We start from the raw sequence: 19753 nt of genomic DNA, 5'->3' as shown, positions 1-19753 counted from the left end.
GCATAACAAGAATATGCGGACATATTAATACCTGCAGCTTGTTAATGAGGAACTGTACTAAAAGCTAGCTATTCATATTTATAGTAGGATTTAATTAGCATTCAGATGAAAGCTAGAGGAAATACAGGTTTGCACTGGAGAACTCATGATTATACTTTCTAAGGGCAAAACTTGCCTCTAGTGTAATACGTGGTTGTTTTGCTTTCTCTGTTACCCTTTTGAAATGCCACTTACTGATGTTTGTTTCCAATTACTCAACAACAGGCAAATCCTGAGAGAGAACAGCTGCTTACAAACATTGTTACAACATTTGAAGTCACACAGTTTGACAATAGTCAGTAATGCATGTGGGACCTTGTGGAATCTTTCTGCAAGGAATGCAAAAGATCAGGAAGCACTGTGGGACATGGGAGCCGTAAGCATGCTGAAAAATCTCATTCACTCCAAGCACAAAATGATAGCCATGGGTAGTGCTGCCGCATTAAGAAATCTCATGGCAAACAGGCCAGCAAAATATAAGGATGCCAACATTATGTCTCCAGGATCAAGCTTACCGTCTCTTCATGTCAGAAAACAAAAGGCACTGGAAGCAGAATTAGATGCTCAGCATTTATCGGAGACTTTTGACAACATAGATAATTTAAGCCCAAAAGCATCTCACCGTAATAAGCAGAGACATAAGCAAAATATATACAGTGAGTATGTATTGGACTCAAGTCGGCATGATGATGGTGTATATAGATCAGAGAGTTTTAATGCTAATAATGTGTCTGTACTTTCACCATATTTAAATACTACAGTATTGCCTGGCTCCTCCTCTTCCAGTAGAGGAAACATAGAAAATCCTCGAGCCGAGAAAGACAGAAGTCTCGACAGGGAGCGAGCAGTAGGCTTAAATACCTATCATCCAGCTCCAGAGAATGCTGGGAATTCCTCTAAGAGAATGGGAATGCAGATTTCTATTGCTGCAGCTCAGATCACCAAAGTTATGGAAGAAGTGACAACAAGTGTGCATATTCCACAAGAAGACAAAAGTTCTGTTTCCACTTCTGAAATGCACTGTTTGACAGAAGATAGAAATGCCCCGAGGAGATCAACCACTGCTCATACTCACTCAAATACATACTTCCCTAAATCTGAGAATTCAAACAGGACATGTCCTGTGCCATATGCAAAAATGGAATACAAGAGAGCTTCAAATGATAGTTTAAATAGTGTCAGCAGTAGTGATGGCTATGGTAAAAGAGGCCAAATGAAACCTTCTGTTGAATCTTACTCTGAAGATGATGAAAGTAAATTTTGTAGTTATGGTAAATATCCAGCTGACCTGGCACATAAGATTCATAGTGCAAACCATATGGATGACAATGATGGAGAGCTAGACACTCCTATTAATTACAGTCTTAAATACTCAGATGAACAGTTGAATTCTGGAAGGCAGAGTCCCTCTCAGAATGAAAGATGGACAAGGCCTAAGCATATAGTAGATGATGAAATGAAGCAAAATGAACAAAGGCAGTCAAGGAGCCAAAATGCAGCCTACCCTGTGTACACTGAAAGTGGAGATGATAAACACATGAAATATCAGTCACCTTTTGGACAGCAGGAGTGTGTTTCTTCCTTTAGGTCAAGAGGATCCAGTGGTTCAGATCCGAACAGGGTAGGCTCAACTCTTGGAATAAGTCAGAAAGTAAACCAGTCTTTGTGTCAGGTAGATGATTATGATGATGATAAACCAACCAATTACAGTGAACGTTATTCTGAGGAGGAGCAACATGAAGAGGAAGACAGACCAACTGATTACAGCATACAGTACAATGAAGAGGAACATCATGTTGATCAGCCTATTGATTATAGTTTAAAATACTCAACAGAAGTTCCTCCTTCTCAGAAGCCATCTTTTACTTTTCCAAAGACTTCTTCAGTGCAGCACAGTAAATCTGACCATATTTCCTCAAGCAGTGGGAGCACATCAGCCCCCTCAGCTTGCTCAAAGAGACAGAACCAGCTTCACCCAAATTCTGCACAGAGCAGAGGTGGTCATGCACAAAAGACTGCCTCCTGTAAAACTCCCTCTATTAATCAGGAAACTATACAAACCTACTGCGTGGAAGATACCCCAATATGTTTTTCAAGATGTAGTTCTTTGTCGTCTTTGTCATCAGCTGAAGATGAAATAGGACGTGATCAATCCACACGTGTGACAGAAGCTAGTAACACATTACAGATATCAGAACTGAAGGAAAACAGTGGGGCTTTATCTGCAGGGGGTGCAGTAAATGAAAGCTCATCAACATCGCAAAATATCAGAACAAAATCTAGTAGACTTCAGACTTCCAGTTTGTCTCCTTCTGACTCTGCTAGACATAAAGTTGAATTTTCTTCAGGTGCCAAATCTCCCTCAAAGAGTGGTGCACAGACTCCTAAAAGCCCACCAGAACATTATGTGCAGGAAACACCACTCATGTTCAGTAGATGTACTTCTGTAAGTTCCCTTGATAGCTTTGAAAGCCGTTCAATTGCTAGTTCAGTTCAAAGTGAGCCTTGCAGTGGAATAGTAAGTGGTATTATAAGTCCCAGTGACCTTCCAGACAGCCCTGGACAAACAATGCCTCCAAGCAGAAGTAAAACACCACCTCCTGCTCAGGGAGTTCAAGGGAAAAGAGATGTAGCTAAAGGCAAAATACCTAGTGCAGAAAAGAGAGAGCCTGGTCCTAGACAGGCAGCTGTAAATGCAGCTGTTCAAAGAGTTCAGGTACTGCCAGATGCTGATACACTATTGCATTTTGCTACAGAAAGCACACCAGACGGCTTTTCTTGCTCTTCTAGCCTGAGTGCTCTGAGTCTTGATGAGCCATTTATACAGAAAGATGCAGAGCTAAGAATAATGCCTCCAGTTCATGAAAATGAGCATGGAAATGAAGCAGAACCTGAACAGTCAGATGATACAAAGGATAGTCAAGAGGAGAAATCAGAGAAGCCTGTTGAGGCAGAAAAAGACATTCTGGATGATTCTGATGATGATATTGAAATACTGGAAGCATGTATTATATCTGCAATGCCAACAAAGTCTTCACGTAAAGCCAAAAAGCCTTCTCAAGCGTCTGCTCCAAAAATACCTCCTCCTGTAGCCAGAAAGCCCAGCCAGTTGCCAGTTTACAAACTTTTGCCTTCACAAAGCAGATTGCAATCCCAAAAGCACGTGAGTTTTACACCAGGAGATGATATGCCACGGGTATATTGTGTTGAGGGCACACCAATAAACTTCTCAACAGCTACATCTCTGAGTGATCTCACAATAGAATCACCTCCGAGTGAGTTGGTCAATGCAGACAGTGTGGGTACAGGAGTGGAGTCTGGGGAATTTGAAAATCGAGACACTATTCCTACAGAAGGTAGAAGTACTGATGATTGTCAGACAGCAAAAAATTCAGTCATGACTCCCTCAGGCCTGGATGATGACAAAACAGAAGAGGGTGATATTCTGGCTGAATGCATTAACTCAGCTATGCCAAAAGGAAAAAGTCACAAACCTTTCAGAGTGAAGAAGATAATGGATCAAATTCAACAGGCATCTTCATCTCTAAGTAATAAAAGCCAACCAGAAGGTGAGAAAAAGAAGCCAACATCACCAGTAAAGCCTGTACCCCAAAATGATGAATACAGAGCACGTATAAGAAAAACCACAGAGCCTAAAAGCAGTATTAATAATGAAAGAAGCTATCCAGAGAACAGAGACACAAAGAAACAGAATCTTAAAAATAATGCAAGAGATTTTAATGACAAATTGCCAAATAATGAAGAGCGTGTAAGAGGAAGCTTTTCATTTGATTCCCCTCATCATTATACACCTATTGAGGGAACTCCTTACTGTTTTTCACGGAATGATTCTCTGAGTTCTTTAGATTTTGATGATGATGATGATGTTGACCTTTCAAGGGAGAAGGCAGAATTAAGAAAAGTAAAAGAAACAAAGGAAACAGAAACTAAAGACTGCACTAATCCAGAACAGTCTTCAAATCAGCAGCCAAGTAACAGAACACCTGTTTGTCAAAAAAACACAACAGGCAGAAGCCAAGCCAAAACTTTCTCACAGTCAGCTAAAGAGATTCCAGACAGAGGAGCAGCTACAGATGAGAAGATGCAGGATTTTGCTATTGAAAACACACCTGTTTGTTTTTCTCGCAATTCATCTCTTAGTTCCCTCAGTGATATTGATCAAGAAAACAATAACAACAAAGAAGGGGAACCTGTAAAATCTACTGAGGCTCCTGATTCACAGATAGAATCAAATAGACCACCAACTTCTGGTTATGCACCTAAATCATTTCATGTGGAAGATACTCCTGTATGTTTCTCTAGAAATAGCTCTCTGAGTTCTCTTAGTATTGACTCAGAAGATGACCTTTTGCAGGAATGCATAAGTTCTGCTATGCCTAAAAAGAAAAAACCATCAAGAATTAAGATTGAAAGTGAAAAAAATAATTCCAGAAATACAGGTAGTATACTGGCAGAAGATCTAACACTGGATTTGAGAGAGATACAGAGGCTGGATTCAGAACATGGTTTCTCACCTGATTCAGAGAACTTTGACTGGAAAGCTATACAAGAAGGTGCAAATTCTATAGTTAGTAGCTTGCATCAAGCTGCGGCTGCTGCATCGCTGTCTAGACAAGCTTCATCAGACTCTGATTCTATCCTTTCATTAAAATCTGGTATTTCTTTAGGGTCACCATTTCATCTTACCCCAGACCAAGAAGAAAAACCTTTCACTAGTAATAAAGGTCCAAGAATTCTTAAGCCAGGAGAGAAGAGTACACTGGAGTCTAAAAAAGCAGAATCCGAAAGTAGGGGAATCAAAGGAGGGAAGAAAGTGTATAAAAGTATAATTACAGGAAAAGCTCACTCCAGTTCAGAAGTTTCAAGCCAGTTGAAGCAGCCACAACAGACAAGTGTGCCTTCAATTTCACGTGGTAGGACAATGATTCATATTCCAGGAGTTCGAAATAGTTCTTCAAGTACTAGTCCTGTTTCCAAAAAAGGTCCCCCATTCAAAAGCACAAACTCCAAGAGTCCCAGTGAAGGCCAAGGTTTGACTAGTTCTCCAAGAGGAGTCAAGTCATCAGTGAAATCTGAGCCAGCTCCTGTAACTAGGCAGCCATCAGGGTTGAACCAGAGTGGGTCAAGTAAAGGGCCTTCTAGATCAGGATCTAGAGATTCTACTCCTTCTAGACCTCAACAGCAGCCATTAAGTAGGCCTCTGCAGTCTCCAGGCCGAAACTCTATTTCCCCAGGAAGAAATGGTATAAGTCCTCCCAACAAACTGTCACAGTTGCCAAGGACATCATCTCCTAGCACAGCTTCCACTAAATCTTCAAGTTCAAGTAGAATGTCATATACATCACCAGGCAGGCAGATGAGCCAGCAAAACCTTACAAAGCAAACTGCCTTACCTAAGAGTACCAGTAGCATTCCACGAAGTGAGTCCACTTCAAAGGGGTTAAACCAAGCTCTCAACAGTGGAGGATCAAACAGAAAGACTGACTTATCCAGAATGTCATCTACAAAATCAAGTGGAAGTGAGTCTGACAGATCTGAGAGACCTGTTCTTGTTCGTCAGTCAACTTTTATTAAAGAAGCTCCAAGCCCGACCCTGAGGCGGAAATTAGAAGAGTCAGCCTCATTTGAATCTCTGTCTCCTTCCAGGCCAGATTCTCCCACAAGGTCCCAACTACAGACCCCAGTTTTAAGTCCATCTCTTCCTGATATGTCTTCATCCACTCATGCAACTGCCCAGGCTAGTGGTTGGCGAAAATTACCCCCTAATATGAGCCCTTCTACAGAATATGATGGGAGACAAGCAAAACGTCATGATATAGCTCGTTCTCATTCTGAGAGTCCATCTAGATTGTTGATCAGTAGGTCAGGAACATGGAAGCGTGAGCATAGTAAGCATTCCTCATCACTTCCTCGTGTAAGCACTTGGCGAAGAACAGGAAGTTCCTCCTCAATTTTGTCAGCTTCGTCAGAATCCAGTGAAAAGGCAAAAAGTGAAGATGAAAAACAACATGTAAGTTCTCTTTCTGGACACAAGCAATGTAAAGAAAGCCAAGCACCAACAAAAGGTACTTGGAGAAAAATAAAAGAAAGCGAAATTCCTCAGATAATGAATGATCCTCAGCATTCTTCCTCAGGTGCCACAAGTGGCTCTGATTCCAAAAGTCTTATCTATCAGATGGCACCAGCTGTCTCTAAGACTGAGGATGTGTGGGTAAGGATAGAGGACTGCCCAATTAACAATCCTCGATCTGGAAGGTCCCCAACTGGAAATACTCCTCCTGTTATTGACAGCGTTTTGGAGAAAGGGGGTGTGAGTGGTAAAGATTCTAAAGAGATTCAAGAAAAACAGACCCCAGGGAATGGAGCTGTTCCAGTTCGTACCATTGGTTTAGAAAACCGTCTGAACTCTTTCTTTCAGATGGATAGTCCTGATAAGAAAGGCACTGAAACAAAGCCTCTGCAGAATAATCCTGTTCCTACACCAGAAAATAATGAAAATACTGTAAGTGAGCGTACACCATTCAGCTCCAGTAGCTCAAGCAAACATAGCTCTCCCATCGGTGCTGTTGCAGCAAGAGTGACTCCTTTCAACTACAATCCAAGCCGCAGGAAGAGTAGTGTGGACAACAGCTCTGCTCGGCCATCACAAATACCAACACCCGTAAATAACAGCACAAAGAAACGTGACTCCAAGTCCGAAAATCCAGATTCAAGTGGAACTCAGAGTCCTAAACGTCACTCTGGCTCTTACCTGGTAACTTCTGTTTAAGTGCAACAAAAATAAAACTGATGTATTATATACAGCAGCTATTTAGAAGTTTTGTTTCAAATGAAACTTTAAAACAATGGGGATTGATTTTTTTGTTGTTCTTACTTGTAAATAGGTTTGATTATTATTAGAGAGTCCTTGTTCTGGAAGCCATATCTAATAGTGTACTTTGTCTCCACTGGTAATATTTTGGAGGAATATCTGATGGACAGTTTGGAATAAACTTGCTAACACAGTGTCTTTGTACATTATGTTTAACATGTATTTAATTAGCATCCCATCCCATAATCCTTTAAATATTGCTTGCCATTGAAATCATGTAACATTGCAGATAGAGTTGATACAGTCATACAGCTGCATTGCTTTGTCAATCATTTTTTGATTGCAGACTGGCTAAACTACATCAGGGAAGAATTGGTATTATTTATGCAAAAAAGTATACTCAGTATTTGTGAGTCCATCTAACCCAATAATTAATCATGTGGCTGTGAAATTCACAGTAATATGGTTTCTGCTGAACAAGCTCTCCCAGCCTGCTTTTCTGCATGAATGGAACTGATGGTTTATTTTCTGAAGTAATGATTAACATTTCTGTGGTCACATAATGTGCATAGCTAGTTATGGTGTAACTATTTACACTTCCTTTGTGCTCTGGCAAAAAAAATAAAAAAAAAAAAAGGAAAAATGCGTAACTGTAAAACCTTGAACAAAATTATTTTACCTGAATTAGATTTTATCTTAAAGTAGATAGAAACTTTTTGCTATGCTGTAACTTGTTGTATATTCTGGTATTTGAGGTGAGATGGCTGCTCTTTTATTAATGAGACATGGGGGTGATGTCTCAACAGAGACTAAAATGAACATTTCAGAATAAATTATTACTGTATGTAAATTGTGTGTGTTACTTATACATTACATAAATACACAGTATTTTGAGATTTCAGCATATACTGTGTTATAATGCACTTACACTTAAGGCCTGATCGAGCAGAATCTTGCACCTCTGATATTTGTTTCTCCTTATCACTGACAAATAGCTATTGTAGGATCTTATAACAATTGCAGGATCAGGCCCTAAGTCTTCTGTAATATATTTGTAATTGACACAGTTTCACACATCTCAGGTGCATAACAAGGCTAAAGGCAGGGTGTTTCCAGTAGCCAAGTGGTATAGTTGTTTTTGTGACTGCAAGCCTGAAACAATACTGTATCTATGAAAACAATATTTGTGAAAGATTTTTAAAAATTGGGGATATCATGTAGAATGTGTAATGGTGACTATAGAATTAATTTTTTGAGCTCTTTGTGCTTTTTTTAATTTATTTTTTTTTTAATTATGAAGGGGAAAATACTGCTAGAATCCCATGGCAGCAAGAAATTTGTTACCATAGTAGAAAACCAGGGCATCTGCTTCTTCAAGCCTTTTTGATGGGAATATGGTTTGTGCTAGGACTATGCCGAAAAGACAGATTTCTGCATTAGAAATACAAATACAGTCTGAATTCAGATGGGGAATTGGTTTAAAGGAGAAACATGAGAGAATAAAACATGGATCATTCTGTGTGTGATGGAACAAACCACAAAACACTGTCAGTTTTGTTGTAACTCAAATGGACTATTATAAAGTTAGCATTCTAAATAATTGATATTGAGGATTCAGAATGCTCTGAGATAGAGCAATTTACCTTTAGGGTAGCTTTAACAGAGTTTCAGAGTGTATCAGATCTGTAGCTTCTGTAGTTCATCTGATATTGAAATGAATCAACTTTTATATTGAATTCACCATAAGATACGCACTGCTGAATTAAGATACTACTAGCAGCCAGAAGTCAATTTAGATAAAAGCCAATACCAAAAATATGTCTTTATGAGAAGTGGTATCTTACGTGCTCTTGTGCTTTCCTTCCTGTTAGATTTGCTTAGAGACATGCCATGTTTCTACGTCATGTGATGAAATCTGTTAATAAGCAGTACTTCTCATGTTATCATTTGAAATATTTTTATATGGCATCTTCACAAAATTTCCATTATTAATATTAGTGTCCTCTTAAAGACGAAAATGAGACAGATTACGTGATGTATTCAAAGTCAGGACTTCCTATTAGAGAAGAATACAGAACTCCATGCTTGAGTTTAAGATGTAAGAACACTTTTCTTATAAATGATGTGATTTTTTTAGGTTTTTTTTGCCTTCAACTGCTAATATGAAGATATACCACATAATCCAGCTTTACATCTGAGTCCTGTCAATATAAGAATTTAAAGGTAATCTCAGTAAAGAAATTCTGATTTCATTTTTATAACTGAGGGGATTAGAGGAAGATGAGGTAAAGGAAGATGAGGTAAAACAATAATTGTATGTGTATCAAACACCAAAATGTCTTTGAAAATTGTAGTGGCTTCTCTAGATAGCCTTGGAGATACTTCATGATCATTATAATTATGGAGTTTCTCTTAATATCCTCATAAGTAACCCATATTTGTAGCAAAGACAGATGAGAAAAACTTCTCAACTAAAAGGGTAATGATACATTAAAATATGCTTCCCATGGGAGTTGTTAAATTTCCATTATAGAAGTTCTCAGAAGAGGTTTATGAAACATCTCATAGGGATGGACTGTACAGATGGGCTTTGGTGATCCTTTGAAATCCCTTCCAGATCTACATTTCTGTGATGCTTTATCTGAAATACTTAGTACCCACTAAGAGCCTTTTAGAATCTTGTAGGACATTGATGATGTTTGATTTATGTTAGTGACGGGGATATAAAGTTATGTTCTAAGTTTAACCATAAAAACAGATCCTGAAAATACGAAATACATTTTAAAAAAGAAAAATGTCTGTAATAAGTATATTTGGGATTGGATTTTGTTAATGCTGTCTAGACTCACAATTGATTTGATTTGTGCTGCTAAAAATTTACTGTGGGTTCCTTGCTTTTATTTTTATGAAGATGCCACAGAGGGTGGCATCTTCATAAAGGTAAGAAGACATTATGTCAATGCAGAACAAATTAAAACAAGGAGCCAAAGAATCCAAGACTCACTTTACTGTTCTGGGATGCACTGCCTTTCTTTCTACAGATTTTGGTAGAGCTTTTGTTACTTGTGCTTATATCATTAGTTGTCTCCCTGAATTAGCTTACCATATCCAGAACCTATCAAACTTGTACTTAAAAATTAGATTATACTGAAAATATATTCATAAAGCTCATTTCAGACTTAAAGCTTTGTCCTCTTGATGTGAATAGCAAAATGTGACCTCCCCATAAACTGTGATTAATTCACTTTTTAAAATGTACATTCATTTCAGTTTCCTGCAATGTGCCGCAGTTCAGGTTATTGCTTAATTTCTGTGAAAGCTCTTCTCACTAAGTATTGCAAACTTTAAAGGGGATCTAATCTATTTCTGGTTTTCATATGCAGTTATCTATCAAGACTGTCTTTCCCTCAAAGCTTAAAAATAATTCTCAAAACTCTTACCAGAGGTGACAGCTTGAAAATTGAAAGCCTTACCAGGATTTCTTGATTAGTTTGGAATATTGTTTCATGCAGGACTTGGCTGCAGAATGCAAGTATGGTTTACGCTGTAAGCTTCAGTAAATATAACTTAATCAGTAATAATTTTAGGTAATATAAATACAACAGTATTCTTCAGCACAGACGAGTGATGGCTTTAGGAAGTTAGTTGTTGTGTCTTGGGTAAATAGGGAGAGAAAGAAAAGGGACAGTTTTGGAGACTCAGCTGTATTGTCCCAGGGATGTACTTTCCAGTAAATGGCATAAGCTGCACAGGAGAGACTATCTTGTCCATAAATTAATGAGGTTTTATTCTGAGAGTATGCCAATAGACTACAAAACTGCAAAACCTGTGATTGATGATAGCTGAATTTTTTGATGGTTGGTTTGGTGTACTTCCTAACTGTCTGTCCCAGAAATCTGTATTACCAAGAAGGTAACAGTGTATTAGCTTCCTCATTTTTCTTAAGGATACAAATCCATGAATGTAGATCTAGAATCAAAGAAATGGCATGTGCTATGGAAAGAAGTTTTCTTCTCCCATCCTCCTGGCTGTGAATCCTGGCTGACCTGTCAGTGGACTGCTGACCTCTTACCTAACAGAATTGACAAGTGTTGCATTTAGTATGTTGAATTTACTCAATGCAGGGTTGGTCAAATGCTATGTGAGCCAACAGAAAATACACAGCTAGGGCTGGTAGAAAGAGGTTGGAATCAGGTCCTTTATGGGTGGTCAGTGGATTGGATCAAGCCATTACAGGGCATTTTAAGCCAATATGCCACATTTCAGACCTGTTCTTCACCCTTTTTTGAGACAGCAAAAGCAAATTAAAGTTGGGGTCTTTTTACTCTTAACTGTTGCTGACATAATGGCCCTTGGTGCTTTGTGTTTGTGTTTGGGTAATTTTGACAACTGGCTTCAGAAGTATTACAACAGTCTGAAGTTTGTGCCTGTGGAAAAGAAGTACTGATTCATCAAAAATACCCAAAGAGCATTGTCTTTCTACCATATGTAAGCTTCTAGGTGACAATCTTTAAATCTGTGATATTAAATTCAATGCAGTAAATAACTTCCAGCAAAAACACTTCCTGCAGCTAGTTTTCTAGAAGAGGCTTGAAGAAGGGAAGAACACCTCCCTTCCTTAATGAAGACAGTGCTACTTGTAGGGATCATCTGGAAAATGTTTAGGTGGACTCTTAGAAGCTCTACTATGCTGTTGTTCCTAGGTGCCTCCCAGACTGACTTACCTAGCTTTTATTAAGTAGTATGAACAGTCATAAGTCACATGTAGACTTCTGCCTAAACACAGCTTTGTATCTCTGCTGTAATGCCTTGCAAAGTCATACCAACCTGACACCTTTGTTCTTGATAAAATGTGTGATTTGGATGAAGCTGTGAATCAGAAGTGAAGCATCCATAAATATGAAGCATGAATTCCTTCACATGCCTAAAAGGTGGAGAACTTCCTTCATACCAAATAGCACAGATGTATTCACTCTCTGGTTCCACAGCCATCTCCTTTGCACTTTTCCATTTAACCAGACGAGACGCCCACGTTTTTTATTTTTCATTTCAAGTCACATGTAGAAATATGATTCCTGCTTCATAGTTTTCTATATGCAGAATAACACTGTATCTGTAAATGTGTTTATAGAGAATGTTACGTAGTTAAGGTTTTTAGTCAGAATGGTAAGTTAGCTGGTTACATATTGTGTTTGGGTACATATTGGGAGTGCAGGGGAATTTGGTGTGGTGCAGAAAAGGTGAAGAGTTCACAACAGTAATTAATGCAGGTGTCAGTTAACTTGTGATGCCAAGATGAATATAGAGCATGTATATGTACCCAGGTTTTTTGCTGTCAACTTACAGTTTACCAGATTGTGCTGGTTTTACTTACACTAAGACTGGGTAATGCCTCCCTAGGATAGTTTTCTTAGAAAATTTCCACATAGTTACAGGCTTACATATTTTATGGATTTCTACCACTTCCAGATTTCAGGAAATTATTAGAATTTTGCTGTTGTGAAAATATCCTTTGCTTGAGTGGCTGTGGAATTTCAAGTGGGGTAATCAGGAAGACATAGAGGGAGCTTGTTTACTCAGTAAAATACATTTTGTTCAGACCTCAAGCCATACATGCAAGCAGTATCTCTAATGTCCTACTCTTTGGTGGGATTTAACATTAATAAATCTTGTGCTGGTTCTTTGCAAGTACTTAAATAGTCATTCTCTAAGATCAGATGAATTTTCCCACCTGTAAATGTTGTTTCTCTTGAACAAATTCAGCCCACAATTATCTTTCCTTGAGTTTTGTTGTTCAGTTCTGCCTGAGATGCATTACTGTTTATATCCTAACTCTGTAATTATTTCTTCAACTATTCTAATGTATTTTGTTTCACAGTATACTTAATCTGAATTTAGTCTTGCTATGCATAAATTATTACTTGCAGTGTTATATAAAATTTCCTCCTGATTGCACCTTGTCAGAGTGGAATTGTTTTCTTGGCTATTACTGAAAGTTAATTGTCTGTTTGTGTATCAGAAATACAGTTTCATTTAAAAAGGAAGTTGCTGTTAAGACACTTCAGCAACATTTCAGCATATCAGAACAAATGCTTTAAAAATCCCTGCGGTTTCATTTTGGTGATGGTCACATGTCAGGTAAGTACAGAGCTCAGAGACATGTTTCACAAGTAGAACATCCTGTTTCCGTGTTTCTTTTTAGAGCAAACTGCAAACTGCCCCAATGCAGTCCAGTTCCAAAATCTGTTACTTACAATAGGTTCACAAGACGGCTTGTTTTATTATGACTTGTAAGCACAGACAACTGAGACAATTCTGAAGTCTGCCTTTTCTATAATGAATACATGCTTTAGTCCCTAATTAGAGGCTAGTAAGGGACCTAGACTGATTAATTCCCAACACACACAAACATATATATACATGCATATTCTGCACTCATATTCACTTTAGGCTTTGATACAGCTAGAAGCATTTAAACAACAACAAAAAACCAACCCTGTTGCTGAGTTACAGAAATTGCTTGTTTTCTAATATTTATAGCTCTCTGTGCCATATTTGAGATGAGTTCTAATTTCAGGACTGATAGCTAGTGCTTTATTTTGTAAGTGTTCTTCAGAAAGACGCACTTAAGCCTCAATTTATATGCAGAAAAGGAAATCCCTGTGCTAGTAAATCAAACATTTTTGTTTATTAAAGAAAAAGCATTACTACTGTTGTCTGCAGCATAAAGTCAGTAGGGATCATAAAAATTATGAGATTTTGAGTGATTACATTTAATTAAAACAAAGGTAGATCATGCCTAATTTTCACCCTTCTAACAATTCTCTATACAAAGAGTAAATTGGGCAGAGGGGGAAAGGCAGTTTCAAAACATTGTAACACAATTCAGATTTGCTTGTGCATCTCACCACATTTAGAGTGGAAGTTGCTATGGAAGAGCAGGATGGAAGACATAAGACATAATACAAATAGGGAGAAAACTCCCCTTTTTTTTTAATTTGTTGTTGATATTTTCCACTGTGTCATGAAAGGGAGTTGGCTTTTTTTTGTTGTTACTGTAATTGAGAAGTTGAACCACTATGACAGGTTATTTGACATGTTTTGCGTATTTAAGTGTCATTGTTTAACCCCAGCCAGCAGCTCAGCCCCATACAGCTGCTCATTCATTCCACACCCCCAGCACAATGGGGGAGAGAACTGGAAAAGTAAAAGTGAGGGAAACTGTGGGTTTAGATAAAGAGATTTTAATAGGAAAGTAAGAAAATAATAATAGTGATACTAATAGTGATAAAATAGTTAGAAACCACAAAACAAGAGATGCTCAATGCATCTGCTCACCACTCACCACTGATGACCAGCCAGTTCTGAGTGCAGCCACAACCACCTTTTCCCCCAGAATATACACTGAGCATGATGCCATATGGTGTGGGATATCCCTTGGGTCAGTTAGGGTCAGCTGTTCTGGCTATATTCCCCCAACTCCTTGTGCACCCTGCCTCCTCACTGGTGGAGTGGGGTGAGAAGCTGAAAAGTCATCAAATTGGTATAAACACTACTGAGCAACAACTAAAACATCTGTGTATTATCACCATTATTCTCAGACTAAATACAAAACACAGCACTGCACCATCTACTAGTAAGAAAAGTACCACAGCCAAAACCAGGACATAAGTAATTTGGAATTCTTAAAAATGGAAATCCTCTCTCTTAAGTGCAAGTATAAATAATGCAGTGTTTCACGCACTGATGATGGATAGTTCCCTTTGATCTTAAACTGCACAGCTGTGACTTTACACAGCTGGCAGCTGTTCTACAAGGCTAAAACAGAAGGCCAAAGAATGGGCGTTAAACTGAGGCCTAGACCTAACACCCAGTCTTTGCAGATATGAAGGGTAGGATTCCATTTCCATTCTGTTTCCATTTTGCCAGTTCTGCTGTTGCCAGTTAAGTAGGGATTTGGATGATCTTGGCAATGTGGTGCCTGAGAATCTCCCCAATACCTCAGTAAAAACTGTATATATTACCTGCTGTATTTTCTGAATTAATTCATGTAAGTCAAGGCTTGGGTCTAGGAGACATGATCCAAAAGAATTTGTTCTTTGAGATGAACAAAAATGATGCTTCTGATGAATAAAGAAACCTGTACAGCTTGTCTATGTAGGATTGGTTGTGCCTCTCCATAAACCACCTATGCAGAAGACAGGATTTTGGATTTTTAAGACTGAAAGAACTGTAGGCTATGGATTTAAAACAACCACTACTTTGGGGAAAAATAATGTTGCAGTTGTCATGGTTTAAGCCCAGCTAGTAATTCAGAACCATGCAGCTGCTTGCTCAGTTTCCTCCCTTCTTCCCTCAACTCCTGGAGGGATGGGGAGGAGAATCGGAAGAATGTGGTATAGCTGCTGTGCTTGGGGGTTGAGTAGCTGCGTTGTCTGTTGCTGTTGGGGTTTGAGTTACTGGCTGGGCTTTAACTTCCTAACCCCTTCCATCTAGGGTACTCCTTTGTTGGAGTTTAACATGATTAATTTCTAATGTTGAAGTTTCATGGCAAGTAAATACCAGTTTTATGAAACTAAATGAAGGAGAGCGTTATTTTCTCTCTATGCTGTTGAAAGTTTTCTGTTGGACAGACCTAGTTCACACCCCCCCTACTTCCACTCTAGTCATATTTCGTGAAGTATGTTTCCATTGTGAACTGTTTATTTTTTTCCCCAAGCACCTATATTTTATTTTAAATATATATGTTTGGAATCCTTGCTTATAAAGATTGTGAAGAAAATCCTTCTCAGTTTGCACTTTTCCCTTCAATGTCTATTAAACCAAGCAAGCTTTCACTCTACATTTCCTTTCTTTGTTCTACCTGCAGTCCAGTTAGGAGCTGTTTCACTAATCTAGTTGAAAACATGGTTCCTCCCAAGTGACTTCCCTAATCCAATTATTACATAGGTATTCTTACCATGTTTAGACTATGTAGCATAACATCAAGCTCGGGAAAACTGAACATGTAAGCTAGGTCTGAATAAACTGGCTTCTATACATGACATTTCAGTAAAACACAGAGGAAATGTGTCACCTCAAAACATCTGCATTTTTGGGGGCTCTCTCTTCCATTGAAGGCATTTGCATTTATCCCAGCCTGTATCACACCCTCTTTGAATTTCTCTTTCACACTCACAAAAGGCTCTTGTTGTTAGGTTGGTTGGTTGGGTAGTTTTTTGTTGTTTTTTTTTGGTTTTGTTTTTGGTGGGGTTTTTTTTTTGTTTTGTTTTGTATTGTCTTGTTTTGCTCTTTTAATTCCCCAGACACCCTTACCAGTAAAAATACAGTCTGATTAAGGACACCTGACTTGCTGCTTACAGCATCTGCATAGAGAATACTCTACTTGAGATGCTTGTACTGCAGTGCTTGTTCCCTGCTACTTCCCACTTCCCCTTCCACTGCAGTTACAACAAATGGAACATCACCCAGTTACACACTGCTTTCAGAGACCAGTATCCCTGTTACTAACCTAAGGCATTATTTACAGTTTTGAAACTTCGCTGCAGGTGTATACCAGTCCTATTCTCACCAGCAATTACACCTTCTGTTCATGCTGCTTTGAAATGTTTGAAAACTGACAGGTTTTGATTGCTTCATGACTGAAGTCGGGGGGAGCAAGTATTTGAGAAGGGGCATGCAGCTATAATGTGCCTGAGCTGGTGTGCTTTGTTCTTTTTGAGGTAGTGTGACCTATTTCTGAATTCCTCAGGCTAGAAACATGCAAAATTCAAGTCTGACATGTAATATCTTTTGGCAGTAGAATAAATTCAGTGACTGAATGCCATGTACTCAATGAATTCTACAGTGATGATTTGGATTAAACTGACATGTTTGTATCTAGTGCTTCATTTTAGGCATGCTACTTTCAAGATACTGTGAATTCTAGAACTGATAAAGGAGACTGGTACATAATAATAGCATCTGCAGAAAAGAAACATGCTTCCCTGTTGTGGTCAGTTATGCATGCCATATGATCCAATCTGCAACTCCAAAAACTCAATTTCCAACTGATAGGACTCATTTTACTAGCTGAAACAAACCAAGTTAAACTTTGGATAAACAAAACTGTACATATGTCAAGAAGGAACGAGATAAAGGGTAAAGAACATTCTATACCTATCCAGCTCACTGAACTAGGATCCAGCTCACTGAACTGGGAACCATTCCTCACAAAGTCATAAGAAAAGCCAACCTAGGACCATAAAAGGAAAGCAATGAGAGTTCAGCCAAAGGACAACAAAGATACAACTGCCGGGGGTCCCACAGACCTGTGGGACTCTCACTCAAAATAAATTGCACATGCTGTAGTAGGTAGTAACCTGTGTTCATTGGTTCTGGGAAAAAAAAATGTAACAAGTAGGAGATTTCTGGGAATTATAGTGTATACAGAATCATAGAATAATTAGGGTTGGAAAGGACCTCAAGATCATCTAGCTCCAACCCCCCTGCCATGGGCAGGGATACCTCACACTAAACCATGTCACACAAGGCTCTGTCCAACCTGGCCTTAAAGACCACCAGGGATGGAGCATTCACAACTTCCATGGGCAACTCATTCCAGTGCCTCACGTTGCTTACAGTAAAGAACTTCTTCCTTATATCCAATCTAAACTTCCCCTCTTTAAGTTTTAACCCATTACCCCTTGTCCTGTCACTACAGTCCCTAATGAATAGTCCCTCACCAGCATCCCTATAGCCCCCCCTTCAGATACTGGAAGGCTGCTATGAGATTTCCACGCAGCCTTCTCCAGGCTCAACAGCCCCAGCTTTCTCAGCCTGTCTTCATACGGAAGGTGCTCCAGTACCCTGATTACCCTTGTGGCCCTCCTCTGGATTTGTTCCAACAGTTCCATGTCCTTTTTATGTTGAGGACACCAGAACTGCACACAGTACTACAAGTGAGGTCTCACAGGAGCAGAGTAGAGGGGCAGGATCACCTCCTTTGACCTGCTGGTCACGCTCCTTTTGATGCAGCCCAGGATACGGTTGGCTTTCTGGGCTGTGAGTGCACACTGCTGGCTTATGTTCATTTTCTCATCAACCAACACCCCCAAGTCCTTCTCCACAGGGCTGCTCTGAGTTTCTTCTTTGCCCAACCTGTAGCTGTGCCTGGGATTGCTCCAACACAGGCATAGGTCCTTGCACTTGGCATGGTTAAACTTCATAAGGATGGCATCAGCCCACCTCACAAGTGTGTCAAGGTGCCTCTGCATGGCATTCCTTCCCTCCAGCTATCAACCAAACCACACAGCTTGGTGTCATCGGCAAACTTGCTGAGGGCGCACTCAATCCCACTGTCCATGTCAGCAACAAAGATGGTCCCAACACCAATGCTGTGGTCCCAACACCGATCCCTGAGGGACACCACTCATTACTGGTCTCCAGCCAGACATTGAACTGTTGACCACAACTCTTTGAGTGTGACCGTCCAGCCAGTTCTTTATCCACCGAGTGGTCCACCTATCAAATTGATGACACTCCAGTTTAGAGACAAGGATGTCATGTGGGACAGTGTCAAATGCTTTGCACAAGTCCAGGTAGATGACATCAACTGCTCCACCCCTTGTCCATCACTTTTGTAGCCCCATCATAGAAGGCCACCAAATAGGTCAGTCAGGATTTCCCCTTAGTGAAGCCATGCTGGCTGTCACCAAGCACGTTTCTCTTTTTCATGAGCCCTAGCATGCCTTCCAGGAGAATGTGCTCCAAGATTTTGCCAGGCACAGAGGTGAGACTGACTGGTCTATAATTCCCTGGGTCATTCATTTTCCCCTTCTTGAAAGTGGGGGTTATATTTCTCTTTTTCCAGTCATCAGGAACTTCACCTGTCTGCCATGCTTTTTCAAGTGTGATAGCCAGTGGCTTAGCAACTTAATTTGCCAGCTCCTTCAGAACCCACAGATGGATTTCATCAAGTCCCATGGACTTGTGTTACATTCATGTTCTTAAGATGGTCTTGAACCAGATCCTCTCCTACAGTGGGCCTAGATTCTCCATTCTCACAGCCCCTGCGTCCACCTTCCAAGACTTGGATGGTGTGGTCAGAGCCTTTGCGAGTGAAGACTGAGGCAAAGAAGTCATTAAAAACCTCATCCTTCTCCAAATGCATGGTAGCCAGTTCTCCCGAAAGCTTCTGGAGAGTGCCCACATTGTCCCTGGTCTGTCTTTTATTTGCAATGTACCTATAGAATCCCTTCCTGTTATCTTTCACATCCCTGGCCAAGTTTAATTCTAACTGGGGCTTAGCTTTCCTAACCTGGTCCCTAGCTTTCCAGACAACATTCCTGTATTCTTCCCAGACCACCTGTCCTTTCTTCCACCTTTTATAAGCCTCTTTTTTTCCTTCAAAGTTTCCTCAGCAGCTCCGTATCCATCCAAGGAGGTCTCCTGGCCCTTCTACTGCACTTCCTTCTAGTTGGGATCCAACACTCCTGGGCTTGCAGTAGGTGATCCTTGAATATCTACCAACATTCTTGGGCCCCCTTGCCCTCTAAGGCTATTTCTCATGAAACCTTACTAAGCAGGTTCCTGAAGAGGCCAAAGTCTGCTCTTTTGAAGTCCAGAGCAGTGAGCTTGCTGCATGCACTTCTTCACCATCCTGAATATCTTGAACTCAACAATCTCAGATTGCTGCAACCAAGGCTGCCCTGGAGAGTCACATTCCAACAAGCCCTTCCCTGCTGATGAGCATGAGGTCAAGCAGGGCACCTCTCCTTGTTGGCTCCTCTTTACTTGCAGAAGGAAGGCGTGTCCCACACAGTCAAGGAACCTCCTGGATTGCTTGTGCTGGGCTGTACTGTTGCTCCAACAGATACAGGGTGGTTGAAGTCCCCCATGAGG

The 19753-nt window shown here is 39.9% G+C and overlaps 1 protein-coding gene across 4 annotated transcripts in view; it reads left to right on the top strand.

Moving 5' to 3' along the window:
* Positions 1–7721, top strand: part of APC (APC regulator of WNT signaling pathway) — a 55379-nt gene extending 47658 nt beyond the window's left edge. For 2 of the 4 annotated variants that reach the window (XM_031042801.2, XM_034072758.1), the window contains exon 15: positions 265–7721. In XM_031042801.2, the coding sequence (XP_030898661.2) occupies positions 265–6829 (6565 nt within the window). In that variant the 3' untranslated portion in view covers positions 6830–7721. The remainder of the gene's footprint in view (positions 1–264) is intronic. The other 2 variants (XM_031042800.1, XM_005142066.3) reach the window with 1 other exon arrangement.
* The last annotated feature ends 12032 nt before the right edge of the window (positions 7722–19753 follow it).

Source organism: Melopsittacus undulatus, chromosome Z, assembly GCF_012275295.1.
Source record: "Melopsittacus undulatus isolate bMelUnd1 chromosome Z, bMelUnd1.mat.Z, whole genome shotgun sequence".
Taxonomy (NCBI): domain Eukaryota; kingdom Metazoa; phylum Chordata; class Aves; order Psittaciformes; family Psittaculidae; genus Melopsittacus; species Melopsittacus undulatus.
The sequence above is the reverse complement of the archived record's forward strand: the minus strand, read 5'-3'. Positions and strand labels throughout refer to the sequence as shown.